Here is a 26,083-nt window from a genome sequence, read left to right as displayed (position 1 = left end):
TATTCTTTTCAGGCCAAGCACTGAATTGTTAATCCAGACTCCTGTCCAGACTGTGAATCCTTTAACAGCAAAGCTTCTGATTCTTTGTCAAGTGACAGAGGAGAGAAATTCAGTGTGCAGTAATATTACACTTTGTGTGTTCGTTTGCATTTTGCTGTTGAGGTAAAACTATAACAAACAGGAAGTAACAAGGTGGATTAAGAAGGGAGTCTGGCCTATGTTGATTTCAACCACCCTCTCAGATGTTTGTTCTCCAGTCCATACATCATCAAACCTTACTGTACTGGTTCAGGTGTGCCAGGACTGACGCTAACATTACTAGGGACCATTCTGGTTACACAACTGAATATTGTTGTCCAACTAGTTCAGCTTGATGTTAACCAAGTAAACACATACTGAGTTTTTTCTTTTTGTCTTTCTGTTGCAGACTGTCTTTCTACTCCGGCCACTCGTCTTTTTCCATGTACTGCATGCTGTTCCTTGCTGTAAGTATCTCAGGCAGCTTCATATCAAGATGCTTTCATTTCCATTAATATTTACTGAAATTAGGCGATTAACACTCAACTGGTAAAACTGGTAACGGGGAAACGGTACCCTGTCTCCATCCAAAGCGAGTTTAGAAAAACTTTTTTCCAAATTATTACCTTTAACATCAGTAATACACAAACAGGGCTTTCATGGTAAATATGTTAATTTTAATTCCCAGTAAACTCACAACTTGTTTTTGTTCTTAAAACCAGTAAATATGAGGAAGCAGTTAATCTGCTGATCTGAACATGAAAACAACCTGCATCCTAACAGCAGGTAGTCCTTGCTTCAGTCTGCAGAGCAGAGTAAGGTTCAGATGTTAAATGTTCACACAATTACGATGTCATTGGTTAAAATGTTGAAATTCAGCAGGATTAAACTTCTTTTCTGTTTGTGTGGAATCAGATTTGGGCAGGTACACGTTCTCAGACTGAAAGAACTGACTAGACACTGTTCTAGTCAATTCACTACTCTTTCAAAAGGAAACATTGCCTCAAAGTAAATGCTTGTTATAAGATTACCAATAGTATGACAACTTGGATAATTATTGCCAATCAACTGGTATTCATTGCATTACACACTGTAAAGGTGTTTAAGTGGCTTTGTGCCAGCTGATTAACTGTTTGATGTTGAACCTTTAAACCAGTTTGTTTTTAAGACTGAACTTAATTATCCACATTTTTTGTTTTAATGTTGTCTCATGACTTTAGTTTATTGCAAACACGGAGCAGGAATTATTTGATTAAAAAAAAAAAAACAACAACAACTTTGAAATACAGATTTAAAATTACCTCCCTGCACATTTTGATGACCTGGTATCAGTAGCCCTGTTCTGATTGTTCAGAGCCTGTTTAACTGCACAAACTCCATGAGCTGCTGATTCATTTAATAGAGCAGATATAAATAGACACTGGGACAAAGTCCTGGCACCACAATAAGCTCCTTTCTCCCTGTGGAGTGGAAGTTGAAACACCAGTAGTCATTACATTTTAAATGACATCAACCAACAGAGATGAGGAACTTGTTTGTCCTACAAATAAAAAGGACAAGCCCTGTAATTATCACAAACAAAGATGGCAGTCTTATGACACAAACACAATGTTCAGTTAAAAAAAGATCGCTCAGCTTCAGAGGTGGTGTGGTATTTATCACCTTTGATACTAGATGGTTTATAAAACCAAAGGAAAATGAAAAATACTTTATCCCTGAAAGAAATTACAATGTTGTAGTTTTTTTTTTTTTTTTTAATAAAAACACACCAATAATGTTTAATTGGCTGCTGGTAGGAATGGTACATAAATCACAATTTTATATTATGTATAAGAGATATCTATATTTTTCTTATATGAGAGATCCCTCTCTCTCTCATAGATTTTATATATATATATATATATATACATATATCATTGTCAGTCTCTGCTGTACTGATTATTTGTATCAGCTTGTTTTGAGTTACATGTGGTCAGCAGATTTTTCTCAACTCTATAAGATTTGGGAGAAAAACCTTTTTTTTTTTTTACAGTCTTCTGTTTCTGAAAGTGAGAAAAATGTTAAGTCATCTGCAGCCTATTTTCCCACCACTCAGAGACGAATTCTGCTTACTCCAGTAGTTATTCACTACGCAGTGCCAGTGACTGCTGATCTATTCTGTTTTTTAAAGCATGGCCTGTGTTTCTCAGCTCTATCTGCAGGCTCGACTCCAGGTAGAGTGGGCGCGGCTGTTGAGACCGACTCTTCAGTTTTTTCTGATTGCTGCATCGGTGTATACAGGATTGTCGAGGGTGTCCGATTACAAACATCACTGGAGCGATGTGCTGACTGGACTGCTGCAGGGTGCACTGATGGCTCTGTTGGTGGTAAGCTATTTGCTAATCTTGATCACTGAAAGCAGTACTTAAAGGAGTAAAAAGCAAAATCTTTTCACCGCAGGGTTCTCTGTTGTGCACTACATGTAGACCAAAACAATGAGCCACACCTCCCTCTACCTCTTCCTCCCCACCCTCAACTCACCTCATTTGTGAACCAACGTGCAAAGTGCGAACATACTGAGCAAAACAACATTACCAATTTGTGGAACATGTGGAAATAACTTTTATGTTTATGTTGTTACTTACTGTCCAGGAGAAGAGCTAGCTGAGTCAAGCTGTAGCCTTTTTGGCTCTCAGGTTTTCTCCTCTTTAGAAATACCAAGTCAATGTTATTCCGGCTTATGTCCCTTTCCTCATCTGGCAACTTCAACAACAACCTTAGTTGTTTTAGAAGTTATGTCGGATCATGTCAAATCTGGCTTGATAAGCAGATTTTCATGGATTTGTTTTTCTAATGGTTTTTAAACACCACAAATAAGGATACTTGTTTAGACTTTCTCCCTTGAGCCGTGTCATTTAAAACGGTGTACAGAATAAAATATTTAAATAGGTTTTTCTCATTTTTTTTGTCCTGCAGGTCTTCTTTGTGTCAGACTTTTTCAAGTCGAGTGCAGATTCCCGTAAGGAAGCAGACATCCCTCACACAACCCTGCAGGAGACGCCCACGAATGGAAACCACTTTGAGAGTCCTAACTAAGCTAAGCAAGCGGCACAGACCCTTGCTCAGTCCCAACGCACCCCCAGTATCCCAGCTCTCAAGCTTTCATATCACACAAATTCTCATCCAATACCTTGCAAGGACCTCCCGTGTAAACTACCTGATTGTATTTTACGCTGAACTAAAGGAACTCTGAATCACACAAGGCCTATTTAGATGTAAGACTGTCCACCAGTTCTTTATGTGGTGGCAAAGTGGTAAGAGAGACTGTCCATCCCACTGAAGTGACTGTCGAAGATGTAAGCTAGAGATGGGAATCATTTAGCATGACCTACTGAGGCGGTGGGAAGGCCTGCCTGCATGCACACACACACACACTAAAAGGGTCTGACCACTGCTGGGAAAGAGGAGGGTGGGAAACCTGTGAATGTACCCTGCTTAGTGCTTCTCCTGACCTGCAGTCAGCACTTGAGGATGTGATTTAAGGGTCACTTTTATGTCTCCAGCACACAGAAGTGAGCTTTTAAACTTTTCTGCCTTAAGGCAAGTGTTAATCAAAGGGCTAGAAAAACTAGCAAATGCTGGAAAATGAAGCTGATCCTAAACCAGAGAGCATTAAGTGCTGCACATCTGGAACTGCTGACTCCAGGTTGCTGCTGTCTTACTCTCCAGCTGTCTGACCTATTGTGTTGGTTAGTGTTGCAGAGTAGACTGTCAGTTTTAAGTCTTGTGTTGCCTTTGCTGGACTGCAAATGCTACAGCTATGTATCTAATATTAACAAGTGAATAAACAACAATGTACTTTTGTATAATCTGTATGTATACAAATCACCATACAGACTTTTATTGAAAAACAATGTTACAAATATGTACAAATGTCAAACTATGGAAAATAAAGCCATTTCACTCATTAAAATTAACAGGTGTTTGTTGTTATGACTGTTATTGCCCATGTAAGCAAAAAGCTAAATAAAAGAATGTTTAATGTGTTCTGGCCACATCGATGCATTCAATGTAAATAAACAATGAGCTCAAAAAGGACATTAAAGTTTAAATTAGAAATTATGAGTGAAGGTAGGGGTAAAAAAAAAAAAAAAAGACATTTTCCAATCGGATATCTCTTGGTGAAGAACAGAAGGCCAACGTGAACCTTGAGCGGGTTCACCACTATAAATACAGACTGGCAGCAAAGACGATGTCCCTCTTGATCTTTGTTATTCCTGCAAAGCCCGAATGAACAAAAATTAATCATGTGACTGCATGCTGTTGTCACAGAACAAGATTTATTTATTTCTTTTTAATAGGGACATTAATGTCAGAGTCATCCTGGAAGGAATTAATTGAATAAATGTTGCTTTAAAATTACATAAATATTAAATAAAGGCAGTCGATGTAAAAATAAAAATGTATGAGACTGAGTGCTATGAACAGCTTAAAGGAAGAAAAAGTGAAGTTCCATAATGTGTTTGGGGGTTGGGTTACAAAATGGAGGGAATACAAAATATGTTTTTGTCTACATGTTGGTCTTATATGTAAAATGCTGATAATGTTTGTGTCAGTGTTTATGCCACATCTCTATCACTTTGTTTGGAAAGGTTTCGAATTATGCAAAGAAGACAGATAACTGTTCAAACTAAAACAGAATAATACATTTTTCAGGAACACTACATTAATTTATCTTCCTGTAGATCAGCTTCTAAAAATGAATATTCCAGACAGATAAACATAAACAGACACGACTTCCTCTTCATCATTTGTTTGTGGAAGTAAATGTTTATATCATGCTCTGCCTCCGTTTCTCATCTGCTACCTCAACTGGTAGCAAATACAGGCACAGTTACATTTGCTACAAAACATCTAGTGGTTTTATGAGCTGGTAATTGTGTCCAACTATGAGAGAAATATTTTAAAATATTTTCTTTAGATTAATCACCTATTTTTTAATCTACAATGGCTCTAATCCTATATCACAATTCTGAGCCACGAGCAAATTTTTATCTTAAAAAATAACCATTTAGTTTTCAACCAATCACTCCAGCTTTAATAACTTCACCATGTGAACTTCGTACCTTCTGCAAATTTGTTCTCCAGTTCAGTGTTGCCGATGGCTTTGGCTGCAGAGCACATTTGTCGCAGTAACTCCTCCAGACGACGCATGCAGCGAATGATGCTTCCTACACAAAAAGGCAAAAAGGAGGTACATTAAAACACAGAAGGCTAATTTTCAAGCAGAATTAGCACAGAAGAATAATTATAAAAAAAACATTTCCAATTCTTTCTCTGTTCCTAAAACATAAACAAGATAATTGAATCTCCTCTCAAATTTTCCTACTCCTATTTACTTCCTTGTTACGATGACAAGGATTTTTTTTTTCAGCTAAAGTCACTGCTGACAGAAAGAGAAGGAAACTATTGGGGAACCAAAAAGGCAAATAAAATTCTAAAGATTATTTGCATACAGATAGTGACGAATTCTTAGATCTTTGAATGGACTCAAAGGTCACTGCACCCCAGCAGTGGAGGGAAAAAGCATCAGTATTCTGGATCTAATAATACAGTACAAGTGGCAGATGATGTGAAGGAAATCCTCTCTCTGGTTGTCAAGGAGAACATTTAAAAACCTGATGTTGTCTGCTGAATCTTAACATTAATGACAAACCTTCAAAAACGTCAGTCATCTTGCAGATCTGAGCAAACGTGGCCCCGTTGGCCCAGGCGTAGACCACATCCATCAGGTGGGGTTTAAACTGGTTTAGATACGTCTCCTCGTCCACCTCTAGCTTGGCATCTGCAGATACTTTAGCAATGCGCTTCGCACACTCCTGAATGCAACAACAGAATCAGCGTTCATATTTCCACCACAGCTGAAACTTTTTCCACCTCATGCTTTGTGTTGTCCCACCTGCATTTGTCTGAGTGGTGCAGCCAATTGTTCGGTTAGTTTCGGCATCTCACTGGCCTGGAGAGAGGAATGAAAGCATGAAAGGTGAAAGTTGGTACACATTTAAATAAAAAGGAAATCATGTTTGTTGTCAGTACACCAACAGTGCTTTTCCATTAGAAGGTACTTTATGGTACAGTGTGGTTTGCTTTTCTTTTCCTTTGTTGGTAGTACCACAGAACCAATACTATCCTTTACTTTTGGTTTGGTACTACGTTAGTTGTGGTTGCAAGCATGCCGAGCCAGTAATATACAGCAATGTTAAAGCACTGCAGAAGCAAAGTACCAGAAATGAGGAGCTGGTATTTGATATTGTCTCATTTGAACATGTTTACTTGCAGCTGCTGTTAACTGTCAGTTATGTTACTGTTAAATATGTCCACAGCTATGAGTTTCCTACCATCAGCTTCACTCTGAGCCCCTAAACTCATTCAGACCTGCAACACTTAAAATATATGTTCCAACAAATATTTTTCTTATGTAGTTAAAAAACAAATATCAAACAAAAACCGCTTGAGAGGTAAAACATGTGTTTTAATGATATAAATACTTTGCCCCAGAGTTTTTAAGATAAAAGAGGTAATAGTTTTAAATAATAACAATCCCTGGAATCACACAAAATGCTGCTCCAGGTCTAAAAGTTCTGGCCGAGTGACTCGACTTACATGACGTACAGTTGTTTGAGTTTAAAGCTGCAACTAAAACTCAATCAGAGGAGGATAAACTATATGTTAAAAAGCAAAACTGACCAAATGAGGGCTCTGTCGTATATATGGATGACCAACAGTGTTTTAAAAAAATAATGCAAGACTGGGGGCATCATTGTTAAACTAAAACAACAGCTAAATGTCTCGCTGATTGTTGTAAAAAAAGACTACAGTACAAGTGTTTTACAGAGAAATACAATGTATTTACTGTTAGACTTGGAAGACGCATCAGTGTCATTAACTCAAAATAAACTAACAGGTGGTCTTAAATGACAGACAACAGCTGTGTACACACAAACCAAACACAGGTCTTGTGTTGCAAATGTGACAGCTGCTTGTCATCATCTACTCATGAAGGAGCATTTGAGGAAAAGTTAAAGGGGAGACGACGTTGGCGGAGTGGAATGAGTTTAGGCAGAAAACCATTCAGAAGACGCGGAGCCAAAGAAAATCTTTGCTCAAACATCTCATGCTGGACAGGCTCACTGACAGAACAAGACAAAATCGACCTCAAGTTACTGTTTTGCTTGCAAAGAAGGGGAGGCAGAAAATGTGATTTGAGCTCAGCTGTGTGGGAATGTTTATGTCTGATGTTTATGTCAGTGTTTTGGAGAGTTTTCATTGATTAATAGTTACATTTTTATGATACTTAATTAATCCCAGCTGGGAAATTTCTTCTCTTCATTTAACCTGTCTTAGTTACCCTAGGAGCAGTGGACTGCCAGGCTAGATCCTGGGGCCTGGGGAGCAGTCAGGGGTTAAGGGCATTGCTCAGGGGCCCCCTGTGTTTTCACCTCAGTTGCCAGCCAAGGGAATTATACATGTTTGTGTGTTTGTGTTCATACATTCTCCTGGAAGACGAAGCAGGACAGCAGGGCAGTGGCTTGTTCAGCCGTCAGGTTGTTGAAGAGACCGTTAAACACCATATCGGTCAGCAGGAGCTCATCAGCGCTGCAAAGTTTTATGCAAATAATTAGTAGTTAATCACACAGGAGATGATGGCAACGTCAATTGATCTATTGAACCAGTGGTTATGATGTAAGTAAGGATAGGTTGGATCAGACGTCCTCTCACATCTAATCTATATTGTTAATTTATTTAAGAACGTCCTACTACTTCACTGAATTTTAAGAGCAGTATTTATCTAGATTTCCTCATTCTCTGAAAACTGGGTGCACAGGCAGATGTTTAATACAGCATGTCCTAATGAGTAATTGTGTTGCTGTGGCGGGCTTAGGGAGCTTTTAATTTTTTATTCTTTTATTGCTTGGTCAGGAACTGCTTTGTGAGCATACTTGAAATAATCAGTTATATAAATGGTTCATATTCTGTTCATCTCTACATGTATAACCCCAATTCACAACAAAGTCATCTCAAAGCACTTTACAGACATAACCAAATCAATTCAATGATCCAGATAAAACAAATCCACATTACTTCAATTTATAATAACTGTGTTCATACAAGCCAATTAATAAAAAAATAACTGCCTATCTAAGGACACCAACAGATTGCACTGAATCTTGACTTTGATTCAATTCCCCATCCTGAGCATGCACAGGGAGATGTGTTACCTTGTAGTGCAGCTACTGACAGGACAAATCTTGCATAGTAATTTTGTTTGTTTCAAGGCTGAATGTTCACAATCAAAGCATTTCCAGACAATTTATTAGCCTTCTCTTTCCGCCATCTTTTCTGCGTTAATACCTTCACAAACAGCTCCAGAGGCGAACTGTCCCTCCTTCCTCTCAACATGAACACCTTACATACTGTACAAAACTCAAAGCGTGCACCGCTGTGAGGGAAGGGTGTGATGCATTTACAGCAAGATTAACCACAGCAATATGGCATGCTGCACAATAATTGTTTAAGTCAGTTACACACCCCCCCCATCAGGAGCAGCGTATCAACCATACAGTATTTTGTGCTGTCAGAGGTAACCAGAATTCAACTGAAATATGAAGAGGTGAGCACTGACAGCAACGTCACTCAAACAGTAACATGACCAGGGCCTGAAACTGAATATGGGCTACAAGGATTCCTGGAAAAAAGGAAAAAGATACGTGTTCTCTTCTTCCCTACCTGCTAATTTCACAGGCAACTCGCCCTTTCATCTCGATGACGTCAGAGGGACTGGCGAAGCCGAGTCTACGCAGAACCCTCTTGCGACATTTCAGCTCATCCATTTGCAGAACGGTCCGAGCTTTCTTCAGCTCTTGTTTGGCCGATCGAACGTCTGCCGCAATCTAAAACATAAAAAAAAAAAAAAAACAAACACATTTTCTCATACAGTGTAATATGTAACTTGGTAATACTCCCAGCTTTCTAGATAAACACTGTCATCACTCACAACTGTGTGATAACTACCAGCTGTTTCGTGCATGAGATAATCTCAACCAGTACAGTAACTGTCATAGTGATGAAAAGGAATGTGAAATAAAATTGCAACAGATGGTTCATGTTTATCTTGAACCAGCAAAATCTATTACCCACTTCAATTCCTCATTACAAAAAACAACACACCTTCAGGCCAAAAACGCAAATGCGCATAAAGACTTCAACAGCGAGGCGCATTACTCAAGAAAAGAAACTCAAAATCAAATGAACTCATGGCTGCATGTGTGCTGATGAAGAAATAAATCACACAAACTGAAAAGCATTTATTTTTAGTGCTTATTGTCTTAGTAGCTGATGCTTTAAAAAATAAATAAATCAGCCATCCCTGAAAGTACAGTAGAGATCGTACCTTTTTTGTTAAGTCATCACATCTAACCAAGCTACTATAAAACTAATGAAGATCTTCAGTGGGCTGTTAAAACGAGCAGTTTCATCTTGTTCCACCTAAGGCCAGTTTACACCCCACTGTTTATCTTTTTACAAAATTCAAAACCACAGCAAAATGTAAATATTTATTCAAATTTTTTGAGCACAGCTTGGTTTGTTTTTGTCTGCGCTGATAAGTTAGACACTGATCCTAAAACCAACACACTTCAGCCTTGGTGGAGTTGCACAGAACAAAAGTAAGTCTAGTTGTTTGACTGTTGGTGCTAGATGGATGGGGTGTGTCAAATCACCATCAGGACATCACAAATGGACACTATATTTTTGTAGAAAGAGTTTGTTCTAATGTCAATTGTATGCATGTTCCTTTAAAAGGTAAATGTTTTGTTGTTTAATTAGGTGAAGAATAGCAACTGTACATGAAGCATTTCTGATAGATTTACTTCTTTACTTTAATGTTGTTTATTCTGAAAAATATTTAGACTCTCAGCCTGTGGGTTGGTTGGTCTGCTGCTTTCATGCATCAGAGCTCTGATGTAGAGTCACAGACAGCATGACAAACCGTTACTGGGAAATATGTCACCTGTTTGTTTCAACTGTTGTGTAAAATCTGGTAAAAAGTCATATCAGGATGCATTGAGAAAAGTCTAGAAATAAGGAAAAAAATACATCTGACTTTTTTTTTGGTGAAAAAATGTGTAACTGATTTTCTTGTCCTAAAGCACGTACTTCACTTCCTATTTAAAATTAAAATACCATTTTGGTATTCATGCAAATGACCTGTTTCACTGTGCCGTGCAATTCATTTATATGTGTGCGTCAAAAAGATGTTGAGTTTTAGTAAGAAACTGATGCCTGTATTGAAAAAGAAAGTTGATCTGGAATAATCATCATTGAGCTCAGAGTAAAGCCGTGTCTGTCTACGGCATCGCAAAGCTCAGAACTGGACTGCATGTGTGAAGCAGAGCTGCTGTGTATTGTGACTAAAAGGTGTGAGGTCGTGTTAGCTTGGATGAACATTAATGTCAGCAAGATTCACTGATGTGTTTTTCTACCATTTTTATATCTGCATTTATCTTAAGCTATTCATTTTATAAATATTAGGACAAATGAAGTTTTTTTGTGCTGGAGGAGGCACAGAGAACATGTATGCTGGTTTGTTTCTCAGTGGTTACAGGGGAACAACACTGCTGAATTGTAGGCTAACTGTGATTCTCTGGAGAACAGCACCACACAAACTACAGAAACATAATAAAATAAAAATATTCTGTCGGTCATCTGACGATGAAGTCTGCTAACTGACCTATGACTGGGGACGTAGGAGTTATATCCATGTTTTCTTCCTGCATTTGTCGAATAAAAGGTCAGCCATTGTTTTTAACAAAATAGGTGAATGGGTAAGCTTAAACATTTCAGCAGCATAATAACAACCTGTTGTCTAGAAAGGCTGGCGTGTGGTATAAACTGACATTTAACAGGACTTCCTGAGGCTGACATTTAACGTTCATGCAGATTCAGTTTCTCACCAGAGCTTTCTTCTCACAGAGAGAATAGACTGATTCCAGGTTGGGGTCAGTGTGCAGGGGGTGGGTATACATGCGGTGCTCAAATGCCTCCACTTTCTGAATAACTTTCTTCAGCCCAGGGTCTTTGATGCCCATGTCATCTATGGGGTCGAGTAAAGGAACACCATCTGGAAAACGCTTCTGGACTTCCTATGTACAATATGAATAGAGGAGAAGAAAAATACTTTATCTGTGGATTTATGTAGACAGTTTTAATATCTTGGCTGTAGTTTGTACCTGTATGGACTTGAGCATGAGCTGTCTGTTGTCAAAAGGCCTCAAGTCTTTGGGGATGTAAAGACGAACTGAGCTGATTGAAGTGAGTAGATGGAGCATCACTGGAACCACCTGCATAGAAAATTATTATAATAAAAGTGGCAGCAGTTTAGTCCATTGTTGTGCTCATTTCACCAACCTGCATCTCTCCGGTCTCCCCAGATACAGCAGGCTTAGCAGCCTCCGTTGCAGAGTTTTTCACGCTGTCCTTGCTACAATGGAGCAAAACCTCCACCACATACAGAGGCTCGGAGTCTGTGCTGGCCTACATTGGGAAAACCAAGTTAGTTCCAGCCTCATTAATTAATTTCTGTACATTTACAAAAAAAAACAAAACAAACAGCTTACTTTCACATTAGACTTCTTGCAAAAGTTTACAACAACTCCCCAGCCAAAGTCAGCGTCGTCCTTTTTAACCTGTTGCATCATAAAAAGAGTTCAGTCTTTTAGTAACATGCAAAAAATCTATAATCATCACTTGACTTCAGGTGAGTGAAGACAAACCTTAACAAGTCGCCCAGGCTGCAAGAAGGGTAGGCAGTATTTGGGTTTATGGATGAACTCTTGTATCTCTTTACCAAGTTTGGCCAGCTGCTGCCTTATCTTAAAGTAGGTAACCACACCATCTTCACTGGGAATCTCAATAGTGTGATACTGCTCCTCCAACTTCTTAATTTCTGCACAAAATTAAACAGAAGTTTGATTAACCTCTTGAACCCTAGGGTTTTTGGAGGTGTAGTTCGCCTGAACAGACCTACCCAAATTAAATCAACAATAACTGTAATTTTCAGGTCAAATTTTTTTTACACAGATAAAAACATCATGATAGAAATCATTCTGTGCATAAAGATACCACTGCATGCATTCAGCAACTCCTTGACTACAACTGTACAAAGTTTCATGAGAATAGAACAAAGCTCATAGCTTTTATGCAGGTTTTAGTGTGGATGGTACCAGGCGGACTCTCCATTTGGCCACTTGGATACAGAAACTGTGCCACATTGTGCTGTGTCTGTATTTCCTCCAGAGCTTCTAACATGGTGTATTTGTTTTTTTGTAATTTCTTGGACATGTTATGGCTTTTATCCTTCGTTCTAAATGGATAAAAAGTCAAAATGAAGCAAAGAAATGAACGCTGTTCGATATTCGCTCCTTCCGGTGTGCCCACGTGCGTAACTGCAGCAAAATGGCAATGATGCTCCTTTGTTTACGCGCAAGCATTTATACCTGACAGAAAAAGCCTCGTTCAAGTGTAAGATATCGTTGGAAAGCTTGTAAGATGTAGAATTTGACCAAACTTTATTTACACTGCCAAGACCCACAACAAGACAACAAAATGGCTGTGAATGGGAGCTGTGAATGTTTTGAGACTGACGTGAGGTGTTTTGCGAAAATCTTTTTATGCTTGGTATCATATGAAAGTGCAGCTTTTCTAGTTTCATTTGATACCCAATATGTTGGGGTGGAGTGAAAGGATCACGCGTTGTGTTGCATTTTGTTTCGGGTGTTACTCGTTATGGTGGTGCTGTTGTTTGTGGTATACATATTTTAAAGTTTTTATTAAACAAATACTTTGTTGACTAAATGCACTTGGAGAGTTGATTTAGTGGCATTAGGTTTTCTTCTTTGAGACGCATTATAAATAAAATATCCTTACATCACTAAAGTAACTTTTTTACACCTGTTGGACCCACCTGTGGGTCCGTCGGGCATAAGGGGTTAAAACCTCCAAAAATCAGGATTTATCCACCACTTACTACCAAATCTAATCCAGTGTGTGTGCAGAGGCAAACTCTAGAAAAACGCTTACTCTCCACCACACCAGGTAGGGCCCTGTAGTGTTGGAACTGGTAGAACGACTTCTCCAGCATATATTCCGGGTTTATTTCCTCCACTCGCAGCAGGTTTAGCACCATGTTGTAGGTCAGATGAAAGGCACTGTTCAAAGGGTCTGCTGATCCCTAAACAGCACATAAAAACATAAATATACACATTTACCATAAATAATTATATTAAAAAAGACATTTAGATCAACATGCTCAGAATCTATGAGGGCTAAAAGAAAAATAATTTTCTCCAATTTTAAGTCCTGAGAAAGATTTTATTATCTCAACCTTCTGAACAGCAGATTACATTTAACAGCTTTGTTGAAATCTCTATGGGAGATGAGTCCCAACACAGTAACAGCAGTTATACGACACAGCCTCTTTCAAATCCATGCAGCTCTGTAGCAACAAGGCAATAAACGTGTCAATGAAAGGCAAACGTTTAAGACTTTCTGACTTCTCTGTAAAAGCATTGCCAAGTTATAACAGAAAGCCAGATGCTCCGATGATCCCGAGATGGGACACATTAAGCTCCTACGCAGGAAAGCGGCAAAATGTCTTTAAATGATAGGGAGACAATTTTTCACCAAAAAAACGATGTAGGCCACAGGAAAGCTGTTTACAGTGATAAGAGCACAGCTTTGTAGCAGCCAGACTTACAGTACCTTCAGTAGCTGTTTGCCCACAGCTGGACTCATTTTCTCATCCACCATGAAAATAACGATTCCCCTGTCGTCCATTCCTCTCCTTCCAGCACGTCCTGACATCTGGATGTACTCACCTGATGTAATCTAGACGGCCAGAAAAGATGTATTTTTATATTAAGAGGAAAGTCATTAGAGAATTTTTAGCTATAATTGCAATGTAAGGTGTATTTGTCCAACTAGATGTATTTATTTATTTATTACCAAAGGCAGAATGCTAAATGCTAAATTTATGAATTTATGAACAGGAAAGTGTGAGATTCAACTATTCTCCCCATCCCACAGATTATTTTGTGATGAAATTATCCGATCTTCATTTATATCTAGAGATCTGATTTTCATTTGAATTCCACTCTCATTCCTGAGAGTGGTGTGTTTTGAAGTGCGAGTGCCTGCGTGGAGCTTTGGCACCATCACAAGCACCAGATGTTCTTGATGAACTTCTTGGAGGGCAGTTTCTCTCCGACTCTCATTCTTTTCAAGCCTAAGTGTGTGTGCATGTGTGATGGCAGCTTCACACACGGCCCCCAGCTCTTATAAACAATACGTGGCTGTTTATGTGGTGATGTATGCTGCAGTGCTCCAAGCCCTTATAAAGCCATCACAGCAACACGCTGTGTGACAACAGCGGCACACCAAACACAGTCCAGAGCTGTTTAAACGAGACAGCATAGTGTTTGGAAAGCTTTACTTTGAACTGAAACCTTACTAAAGATACAGAAAGTTAGCTTTTTTTCTGGACATTTGACTTTTCCAAAGATGGGCGCCTTGTTTACTTAAACCGCATTACAAGCTTATTTTCCAGCTTATGCAAGGCCAAACCTCAGCTACAAAGCCGTATATAAAAATATTATTTGCAGAAAAATCTGGGTGAAGGAACAAAGAGAATTTCCTCCTGACAAGTTAATATGCAATTATGAATAGAGTGTAGCTGTGGCTGCTCTTACAAAGCGATGACTCTTGCCATCAAACTTGCGTGCGCTGGTGAAAAGCACAGTTCGAGCTGGCATGTTGATGCCCATGGCGAATGTCTCTGTGGCAAATAAAGCCTGGAATGGGAAATAAAAGACATAATCATAATCTCATCTCGAACGATAATTTAATTTTCAATTCAGCTTCAAAGTTGCCTTGTGGAGATTTTTTTTTTAAACTAATTATAAGGTTACACCCCAAACAACACACATTCAGTCTGTTTCCGTTCCTTGTAATGTAGCTTTCAAGATCTTTATGTACAGAAAGATCGTTCATAATAAATGCTTCATTAGCTTTGTGTATTTTATCCAGGACAGTCATTAACTCATACAACAATTAAATAGTTTTATTCAGAATTCTAAAATCTGTTTGCACCTCTACGTGTGACTACTAATGGCAAAGTCGCATTGCTTACAAGTAAAACTTGATATTAGCTGCTGAAGGAGATCAACTTGTTTTTAGATGAGCATCTTCTGAAATACATAGAGGTACCTTGAGAAGTCCTTCAGAGAAAAGAATCTCAATGGTTTCTTTCAGAATGGGCAGCAGGCCTCCATGATGGATTCCTATCCCCCTCTTCAACAGTGGTAGCACATGCTCGACCTGCATGACACCAGAGATTCAGTACTATTGAACTACCAGATTTGGGACACGTTGAATTCACAAAGTTTAATCGTAGGAACCAAGGAGGAAAAAGCCAGGGCTCATAATGTTGTGGTCTACCCACTAACAGCTACAACCTACGCATGGCTGGCTTTCCTAATATGACTCAACAGAGCAGGATAAAACAACAGGAGCTCACAGTTTGAGGCTGTCATTAAACGTGTAGCTCTTTTTAATCAGGTTGCCTGACTGTATTCTTTTAGCAGAAAAAAGACTAAAGGAAATTATGAGGCCTTCTTTGTGTTTTACAAGGTGTCAAGCTTAAGTTAAAAAACAGGATAATTATTAAAACATCACAGGTCTGAAGAACTAGTTTGACAGCAGCTATGCACCAGTCCCGTCACCTGAGGGAGTTTCTTGTCCTCATCTGAAAGACAGTCCACCGCGTTGCTGAACACTTCTTCCACCAGACGTTTCTCATCATCTGGAACAAAAAAAAAAAATGAATTTCTTAACATCCTGGAATGCCTGCTCCATTTTCCAAATGTTAGCACAAAAATATTCTTATATCCTTGACCACTCCAAATCGCAGTCATTTCAAAATGTTATTTTAATTTCTCTTGGCATGTGTGGTAAATGTGGGACAATGGAGGGGATTCCTGCAGGAAAACACTGACCACAAACACATTAAGCAAGTCTCTGCTGACTACAGATTATTATCCACTTTGCAAAAGTATTTTAATAAAACAATGTCTGTAACTTGTGTAATTCTGTACAAAATGTTTGCAAATGTCAATACTTTCCAACTGATGACCGACTGAAACTACAAGCTGTTAGATTTAATATAAGCATTTTATAATGATGAATAATAAATGGATTTATGGCCCATTCCATTACATACAATGAGGATCTTGTTGCGAGTCATGTTGCTGTGGCTGGACAACTGTCTTTACTGGTGTCTATCCTTGGAGGAATTTAATCATGTATTACTTATTCACGAATTTATTCAGGGAAATGTTCCTTCTTCTGTCTATATTACTCAGAAACTTGACGTTCCAAAGTCTGATGGCTCAGTATTCATGGTCAATGGAAATTCAGTTCTAGTAAATTTCATTTAGTTGATTCAGTATTAAGGCAATACCACATGCACACTATTAGGCCAAAGTTGAAATAAATTAATACATTTATAAATAAGGAAACCTTGAACTGTTTCCTTATTTTATTGCAATATAACCATAAACATATATTGCACTGACTGTAATTTGCCTTGCCTATTTATTATCACATTTTATTAGTGATGGTACTTTTGTTTATGTTTATATTTTTGTATTTCATTACACCAAGGTTTGAGAAAACTGTCATTTCAATTCTGCTTGTCCTGTACATGCTGCAGAATTGGCAATAAAACTGGCTTTGACTTTGATAAATCTGTGATTTTAATTAAGTGATCATATAAACAACTAGGACTGGGCAATATATAGAGATTTCCAAATATATCGAGACGCAATATAGAAGGAGGGAATATTGTTTATATCGAGATAGCTTGTTTTGAGTTAAAAGCATCTTTTCTTTTGCATTTTGCACAGCTGTATTTTAGTTGTGGTCATTGAAAAGTATTTTTCATTTATTTTGTTTTAGGAGCATTTAATTTAATATAAAGGTACTGTAATTTCAGTCAGCCGTTTAAATGCACATGTGCTGCTGATCTTTATATTAACATTATTAGTATATTTGGCACTGAAGGCTGTATATTAGAACTGTCTCTTTAGTTACTTGACAAAAAAATAAATAAATATCGAGATATATATCGTATATTGTAATTCAGGTGAAAAATATCGAGATATAAGATTTGGTTCATATCGTCCAGCCATATTAACAACTACTACTAATAAAATAAAAAATAAGAAGCATAGAGGATCCACAGAACAGGGTAATAAAGATGCTTAAAAAGGGTTTAATCTAACCATCTAAAAAATCCCATATTTGTTTTGGAAATTAAGTGAAAGAGGGAAGTCCTCAAAATAAAAATTTGCAAGAGAAAGTCATCCATCAACAAAAGATGTTTATTTTCAACCCATTCACACCAGGGGCACCACACGCATCATTTCTTTATATATTGCCCGGAAAATGTGATTCTTTGCCAATTTTTCTGTTGTGTGAAGCCACAGAACGAATTCATGCCTTGAGGTGGGTTTTCCTTTTTACGGTCGAAGGATTTATATGTGAGCGTTAAGTGGCATAACATACAGAATGATGACACTCCAAGTAGGAGCCAATGTCCAGAGAAAATATGTCTCCTTGAAACAAAATATAAAGAACTTAGCGTTGGCTTATGCACAGCCCTTTCTAAAGTAAGGCTGTACCATTTCAGACTGACCATAAACTTCACTAATAAAAACACACCGTTTCTTTACTTTTTGAAAATTATCTGTATTTTACGGGCCCTGCGACAGACTGGTGACCTGTCCAGGGTCTACCCTGCCTCTCACCTGTTAAAATGCTGGGATGGGCTCCAGCTCACCCGCGACCCATAATGGAATAAGCGGTCAAGATAATGGATGGATGGATCTGTATTTTACGATTATATCAATTTATTTTCCCCCGTATATTTTTTTCTGCCACATTGAGACATTTGTTTAGACGTCTGTGACTAAACTGAAGAAAAATATTTTTTATGGGATTTAATGACTGGGCTGTGGGTTGCATAGCTTTGGATATTTCTCTAACCCAAAAATTAAACTCTCCTCATCAATCTTACAAATCTGTTCGCTAATCACACCATGCTATAAAAGTGGGTAAGAAAAGAAAACAGCTAAAGCACAATAAAAGAAGAGCTAATGTGGGACAGGATATATTTATTTGTATAGAACAAAAGCTGATATTTTTTAAGTTTGATAAAAACACTGGACCTGGAGACTGCATCTACCTGAGGCACAGTCAGTAGTAGCAAAAATGTCTGTACTGAAGCTGTACAGCCAAAAAAAAAGCTGCATCACAACATGACAGAAAAGATTTATGTCCAGTTCTGTCAGACTCCACATAAACCAGCCAAAACTTAAATATTTTGTAAGATGTGGTCAGTTGATTGGGGTTTAAGCACCAGCTGGTCCCCTGACTCCAACATAGCTCTCCAACTCTACCAACGCTGCCCAGAAAGTTTATCACACAGCACACTGCAGACTTCAGTATTTTAGGACAAATAGATAAATATATGCAGGAAGAAATGAAAGCACAAAGTAAAAAATAGGAATGGAAGGAGATGGGGAGCAGCTCAAATGAAATAAGAGGAGCCACGTGGCTCCGGCTACTCATCATAGCCCACCTACACACAACTACGCAGAGACAAACAGAGAAATGTGAGCACATATACAATGGTCACACAATGTGATTTTACAGCTGTTTGTTAGATAGAACTGGTTCAAACACTAACTTAGACTTGTATCATGTGAGGTCATTACTTTGGCTGAATCTATTACACAGTGAGGAAATCTAAAATACTTGTCAATAGGTTAATTTTACAATATTTGCAAATGGAATTAGCACATTATTATTTTCTATTCAATTCTATTTCTAGCATAGCTACATTATCTCATTGCTGTTGCTGGGACTATGCTCATTTTCTAGGAAAGTAAACTTTTTCAGGAAAGAGTACTTTTAGAAATTAGTATTACCTTTGGCAAAGTTTTTCCTCTTACACAAAATAAATGCCTTCAGTGCTGGAGGAGCTCAGCATTGAGACAAACCTCATTCATAATAATGTCACAATCCAGGAAAAACAAATCAAGAGGAGGAACAAATGTTTCCCAACAAGAATTCATATGCATGTTTGACTTCACTGCAAAAAGCCTAAAGTAAGTGGATGTGAGCCAAGTTCTCTCTGCAGCTGAATTATCTCCACACAGGATTGGCCTTCATGAAGCAACTCCTCTGCCTATCCGCTGAGACAAATAGCAGACCCAATTGTGAAGGCACAATAAGCCATATTCATGGCACTCATCCTGTGGGGAGGGTTCAATCAGCCCAGCCTGCCAACAATTTAACATTTTGGTGGTGAGCAGTCTCCATTTCCTAAGTTCAACTCCCAGCTGTCTCAGCAGCTTTTTTCTAAAAGAAATATGTTTGTTATGTCATTTTAGCATGCAGACGTGTTCACCAAATAGAGACCTAATTAATAACATGCCACTAACTAGCATGTTAAAATTTTGACTACTAAATCTAAGAAGAATTGTTTGATCACTTAAAAGTTATAGCGTTAAACATTATAAGACACATTAAGTTAAGCAACTATTTCATTCCTATTACCAAGAATCGTAGTTTATTGGGTTTTTAAGAATTGATTTTTTTCTACTCTTTAAAAAAAGTGCCAGGATAAATTTTATGTATTACAAATTTCTAGTCAAACAAACAATCTAAAGACAGCTGCCAAAACTAGTTTAGTTGTATCTAGTTTAGCAGAAAAGCATAACTTATATGTGCTCTTATGCCCTTTACTCATCACTGGTTGTTATCATGTTAAACTACTCAATCATTGTGATCACAAGACAACCACAACATGCCAACAACATTAGTCTGGCATGCCTTGCTGAATTATCAGGATACTGACAGGCCAAGTAGAGTTTTTACAGGAGACCAGATTCATTTTAACTCTATCAGACTTGTACTGTACCTTTCTTTCTTTGTGAGGAGGCCTGAGATTATATGTGAGCCAAATTAAATAATTACAAGTAGGGCTGCAACAATTAGTCGACGTTGTCGACAATAGTTGACAATAAAAATAGTCGACAATGAATTTAGCCGTCGACTATTGTCGGCAAAAAAAAAAAAAAACGAAACAAAAATAAAAACTACAGAGTGAGACATCGTCTTCTAATTCTATCTCTGCTGAGAGTTGCACAATGCACATGCGCAGAGAGGGGAAAAAATACAGAGTGAGACATCGTCTTCTTTTTTTATCTGAGAGTTGCACATGTGCAATAAAGTCTGCCAGGGGAAAAATATGGTGGCGGACCAGGGAGGAAACCTGCGGCGGAGAACGTTAAAAGTCTGGGATAACTTCACGTTAAACTTACAAAATAAATTAAATACATGTGAGATTTGTAAAGTGGACTTTGTGTACCACGGAAGTACGTCTGCAATGCTCGAACATTTAAAGAGGAGGAACGTCGGACTTACTTAACAACCTCATGCAAGATTTCAAAGCTGAAAGTGAAATAAGATCCATATATAATAATCATGAGATACATAATCCGACTGGTCGACTAGTTGTTTTAATAGTCGGTGACTAATCGACCATCAGAAAAGTCATTAGTTGCAGCCCTAATTACAAGTAGATAAAGAAGTGATGATAAAAGTCAAACTGTTAAGCAGAATCACCACAAACATACATACCACCATTGAAGTCCAGCTTGGCCACCTGCAGAGCGTAGGCCTCACACTCCTTCTTACTGAAGCTGAAAATGATGACCGGCTGGAAGTTTCTCTCCATGATCATTTTCACTATCTTAAAAACACTGGATGGACCTTAAAGGAGAACACAAATATGCATTCTGAGGTGAATTAATTGTTCTAATATATATTTACAGATGTTAACTTTATACACGGACCTTTAGTGCCTCCTTTTCGACCTCTCGGGTCCCACTTGCCACCTCCACTGCTGCCTCCAGAATCCCCAGCATCTCTCAGCACCTGCATGGCAGTGTTGAAATTGTCTTCTCTGAAGTCCCCCTGAGGACAAACAAACAAAAATTTTATCTATCCACTACTAACAAGGTGCCAATAGCAAGTTGGCGCATGTCAGATACTAATAAGCTAACACAGAAAGATGTGTGAATGCTTGTATGACATCATGATGACTCCATTAGATATATCACAGTTTAGAGGAAAAAATACTTCATCTGGGCTCAATAAGACCATAAAATTCAGATGACAGAATTATCAGTGTAAAATTGGAGTTTGACTTCATGTCATTAATCAGTTCTGACAAACTCTGATAGGTGCAAGTTCCACGTGTCCTTACATTCTCATCAACCACGAGGTGGAGTCCATCGCCCCCTGCTGGAAAGATATAGTGTTGCAGAGGAGTGGGGCGGTAGTCTGTGTAGACCACATGGCATGGCTGCAGGAATATTAAATCAGCACATTTCATCAGTAATGCAAGAACAGTTCACTTCTGTAAACAGCTGGATAATGGATGCCTCTTTACAAAAAAAGGACAGACAAAGAAACTAATTATTATTATTACTATTATTAGCATATACCGTTGCTGCTACCATACTGTTATTATTACACTGTTTTCACTTTCACTATTATTGTATTATCATTTCACAAGTGCCCTTAAGTGTATCTATTCTATTTTTCTACTTTCAATATTTCTTATAGTGTTTTTTTTTTGTGTGTGTCTATTTTTTTTTGTGTGTATGTGTACTATACCGGACTGCTGTGACAACTTAATTTCCCCTGTCTATCTGTCAATCTATCTATGTAATCCCACCTGCTTATGCAAGTGGCAGATCCACTCAGCAAACTGTTTGGCATTGGGGATGGTAGCAGACAGGAATACATAATGCACATTGTCAGGAAGAAGAATGATGGTCTCCTCCCAAACCACACCGCGCTCTGAAACACACAGAAAGCAGCAGCTCATGTTACCAAAAGCAGGCCAAATACAAGAACATTTTCAATATCTTACTGTTGCCCTATGGTTTAGCTTTGCACACACAAATGTTCAACCAATGATTTCAACCAACTTCTTTCACACTATTTATGTGCCAGTTTCACTGTGAAAATTGTTACCAAATAATAATCGGAAGCCTGTAAAACCTACAACACTGCATTCAGTAACAGTATATTTTTGTAGTCTCTTTAAATGCATTTGAGTCAATAAATACCTAGAAAACACTATCAGTGCATCTACTAACAGCTTGTCATTGCAACAGCACGGTAACAAAGATAGTAACACTTGAAGTTTGATGCTTAAAAACAGTTGAAGAACTGAGAAAAGGTCATTGGATGTGGAGGCAGCTGTGCCTTGACAAAAACTTAAAAGTGTTTCTGACATCATATGCACATTTCTTTTTCATTTTCTAATATGCCATCACGGTTTCAGGTCAAAAATTCTTTTTCTTTTAAGTGTATAGAGAAGTTAACCATCATTTATTACTCCCAGTCCCATGGCATGGCCTGGACCACAATGAAATTATACATGACCTTAAAAATGGCTTTTGTAAAACTTCAGCGTTATATCTATCCATGTTCTCTTCAAAGCAATCAGACTCAACATAAAGCAATAGTTTTCCTCAAAGAATATGAGAATGTCAGTCTACTGGTATCTTCATTATCGTAGTCATCAATAACATCAAAGTAATGAGTTATCTAATTTGTTACTTTGCTGTCACGTGACCGTTTCAAATGAAGGACTGTTACATCAAACTGCGCTCTTTTAAAAGCTCCAAGACAACATTAACAGTAATAAAACACTCAATAACAAACATCTTTTGTTTTTTCAGGCAACATCACAGTTCACTGCTTAGCTTGTGTGCCCATCCTGCAGACTGCTTTTCAAAACAAGGACGTCACAGACCACAGTATACATGATGTTCAGCATAGGGAAGCAGCAAGTACAACCAAACTTCAAAAATATTTTTCTCTCTACACACCTGCATCTCTCATGTAATGGATCTCATCAAAGATGACCCATGCCACTTCCCTCATAATCTCTGAACCCCGGTACAGCATGCTCCTCAGGATCTGATGGAAAACAAGTTCATCATGTTAGACCAGCTGCAATGCACTTCCTAAAGACTAGTTTCAAGTCAATGTGGTATCTGAGGTCTCCATTTATGCTTCCACTCTGAACACAACTTCTTCCCACCTCTGTTGTCATGACAAGACAGGAGGCAGTGGGATTGATGGTGACATCTCCAGTCATCAGTCCAACATCCTGGAACTCTTCATACATCTCTCTGTACTTCTGGTTGGAGAGGGCTTTGATGGGGCTGGTGAAGATGACTCGCTGCTTGTCTCTGAGAGCCAGTGCAATGGCATATCTACAGGAGTAAATTATTTCAGATCTGATTAGAGCTGATGAAGTGAAACAAATAAAAACTAATACAATAACTGCAATTGTTCTCAGTCTGTACTTCTGTTTGTTGTATGGGCAGGATCAAAAGTGCATTTACAATTCAACACTGGAGATTAAAATACTTAAAACTGAAAAATACATCCTTAATAATCACATGACAATAGAAGAGTAAAACATGCATACATTTGCATTTTATTCAGCCATTTCTGAAACCCACCAAATGTCATGTGTGATAAATGACAACACAAATAAATGACAGCACAATCTCCAATATAGATCATAAAGGATATTAAATGTAGCTGAGTTACTAAATGCTTTGTTTCATCAATTGTGCAGGACTACAGCACTGCTTAGTTAAAGTTTTTATGAACACAATCAGCTGTCACAACAACAAAAGTGATTCCTTTAACTGTACTGTATTCACTGAGGATACTCACTCTGCACAAACAGTCTTGCCAGCAGAGGTGTGTGCAGAGACCAGCACAGACTGGTTGTTGTCGATACATAAGATGGCTTCACGCTGGAAAGGATCAAGTACAAAAGGATACTCCTGCAAAACAAGTCAGATGAATTGAAACAAAAAAGAAAGAAACATGTTTATCTTTTATCTAAATTCATTAGTGCTTTTCACAATGCAATCTAAATAATGTTCCTATGAAATTATACACTATTCTTCATGGCAGGTGCAATTAGATGTGTTACTGTGGAAACGTGGGAAAACCTTTGTCAAGAAATTAAAAAATTGTAGTAGTTTCTAAATAGATTTTAGTGTAGAAATATTAACTAAATATATCCACAGGAAGGCTCAAATCATTAGTGTTATACCTTTGCTGCTTTCCCCACTCTCGGTTTCAGTGGTTTGTATTCATCATCCGCAGGCAAAGCAACCTGTTGAGGCAAGTTTGAATTTGTAGCAATGTGAGTTTTAGGATTTCAAACCTTGAAAAATAAGACAGGCAACAAAATTAAGAATGAAAAAAAAAGGTGCATAAAACATCAAGTGTCTTTAACTGACCTCATGTGAGCATCCTTCCACAGTTTCCACTTGCTCCACCTTCACCTGAGGCATTAATTCTGCAAGACTAACATCAAGAAAGGAAAATGCAAACTGTGATACAACAATCAGATCCATCTTAAACTTCAAGAGGTTAAACAATAGAGAAAAGCTAGATTTGGTATATACAGTGATCCTTCATTTACTTCAGTAAATTGAATGATTGAGGCAACAGTAAAAATCTGCTTATAGGATTATGATAAACTTTTTATGCAACTTGAGTTAGAAACTAAAATGTTTATTTGAATAACATAAAAGCTGAATTTATTGTAAAGTATGTTAATCAGAAACTGAACAGTGAATATTGTAACTTTTTAATTAATATTATAGTGTTAATATTTAATATTTCTTTAAACAATAAAAGATGGCATTCTGTGCTGTAACTGTGGGCATTGGGAAATTATAATATCACTTTTTCTAAATCTTCTCAAAAACTTGATAACCCTACAGTTTCATCATAACAATTAATTACTTAAACCCAAGAAAGTGCAAAAGACTTTTTATAAACTCAAAGTCTCAGATGAAAAATAAAAACAAAAAAACAGAACAAGTTAAGTTGGTTATTTTGTGCAACTATTTATTTAAATTAATGGCAGTGATTTTTGCCATAAATCCAACAAATGATCTCCAAGTTTAGCAGCCCTATTGTGCCCACAGTGATCCTTTGCAACTACATCCATGACATTACTGGCATATAATAACATATTCTGTGGGACAGGCCTCTTGTGGATAAAGTATTTAAATAAGTATAGTTTAAATATGCAAAGCATTTTTATTTGAAAGGCTGTGAAATAAAAGTATAAAGTAGATTAAAACATAAATGAACTGAACTGGTTCTGTTTAATAAACTAAAAAGTATAACGGCTATCAGGAATGATTTGTATAATGTACTGCTTAGATACAAAGAAGCTGAAACTGAACTTACTTTATGTCATTAGATGAAACTGTCTCATGTCGAGCTTTCTTCCCAATCACCACCTCATCCCCGCCATCAAAGTCTGCCTCCCTCTTGACCCGAGCAGACGGACCTGCATCCTTGTCAGCGCTGATTTTACTTGCGGTTTTCCTGGAGAACAGATAAACAGGCAGGTCGTTGGTTGAGCTATCTCCATGTAGCTCACTAGATTAAAACCTCCCTCAAACACATCGAAAAGGGGGTAACATTATTATTACAATACAGACAAGCTTAAAACTGGCTGTGATCTGCACTCATTAATACTTTAAATTCTGTTTTAATTTAAGCAGTATACTAGCTAGCTTATTAGCTAGTTAAGACTGATCCGTGCTTGCTCGAGAACGCATGATGCTACGTTTACGCTTTCTATACAAGAAAACCTACTAATTACGCATACAAGACTTTGTTTCGCGAAATTAACTTACGTTGTTTCTGTAGCCACAGTTGCGGGTGGTTTTTTGCTATTAGAACTTTGTTGTTCATCGTCAAACACGCTGAACAACCCATCTCCAAAGGGATCTGCCATGTTTGTCAGAAGAAATTTTCCCACAATGCAACACGAGTT

At 37.8% G+C, this 26,083-nt stretch overlaps 2 protein-coding genes across 3 annotated transcripts in view; one reads left to right on the top strand and one right to left on the bottom strand.

Moving 5' to 3' along the window:
* plpp1a (phospholipid phosphatase 1a) overlaps nt 1-3,974 on the top strand; it is a 13,494-nt gene extending 9,520 nt beyond the window's left edge. For both annotated transcript variants that reach the window (XM_041969955.1, XM_041969954.1), the window contains exons 4-6: nt 428-485; nt 2,208-2,384; nt 2,974-3,974. In XM_041969955.1, coding sequence (XP_041825889.1) covers nt 428-485; nt 2,208-2,384; nt 2,974-3,093 — 355 coding nt within the window. In that variant the 3' untranslated portion in view covers nt 3,094-3,974. The remainder of the gene's footprint in view (nt 1-427; nt 486-2,207; nt 2,385-2,973) is intronic.
* mtrex (Mtr4 exosome RNA helicase) lies at nt 3,854-26,083 on the bottom strand. The gene is made up of 27 exons (XM_041969950.1): nt 25,944-26,083; nt 25,489-25,629; nt 24,525-24,591; nt 24,335-24,397; nt 23,947-24,059; nt 23,300-23,474; nt 23,085-23,175; nt 21,920-22,044; nt 21,446-21,544; nt 21,033-21,153; nt 20,818-20,949; nt 15,834-15,913; nt 15,319-15,429; nt 14,802-14,903; nt 13,816-13,941; nt 13,135-13,285; nt 11,829-12,001; nt 11,673-11,741; nt 11,464-11,589; nt 11,286-11,396; nt 11,010-11,198; nt 8,785-8,948; nt 7,548-7,653; nt 5,957-6,013; nt 5,714-5,876; nt 5,124-5,228; nt 3,854-4,274 (listed from the first exon to the last, which is right to left on the bottom strand). The coding sequence occupies exons 1-27, from the start codon at nt 26,042-26,044 to the stop codon at nt 4,222-4,224; spliced, it is 3,114 nt and encodes a 1,037-aa protein (XP_041825884.1). The 5' UTR covers nt 26,045-26,083; the 3' UTR covers nt 3,854-4,221.

This window comes from Melanotaenia boesemani, chromosome 19 (genome assembly GCF_017639745.1).
Source record: "Melanotaenia boesemani isolate fMelBoe1 chromosome 19, fMelBoe1.pri, whole genome shotgun sequence".
NCBI lineage: Eukaryota > Metazoa > Chordata > Actinopteri > Atheriniformes > Melanotaeniidae > Melanotaenia > Melanotaenia boesemani.
This window is presented reverse-complemented; position numbering and strand designations above follow the sequence as displayed.

What these genes read in the sequence shown, in the direction of transcription:
- mtrex (XM_041969950.1), bottom strand. Translation starts at nt 26,044, where the DNA reads ATGGCAGATCCCTTTGGAGATGGGTTGTTCAGCGTGTTTGACGATGAA. An exon ending in GTTTCATCTAATGACATAAA is followed by an intron (nt 24,592 to 25,488) that starts GTAAGTTCAGTT and finishes TCTTGATGTTAG; the next exon opens with TCTTGCAGAATTAATGCCTC. An exon ending in TCTGCCACTTGCATAAGCAG is followed by an intron (nt 21,545 to 21,919) that starts GTGGGATTACAT and finishes ATATTCCTGCAG; the next exon opens with CCATGCCATGTGGTCTACAC.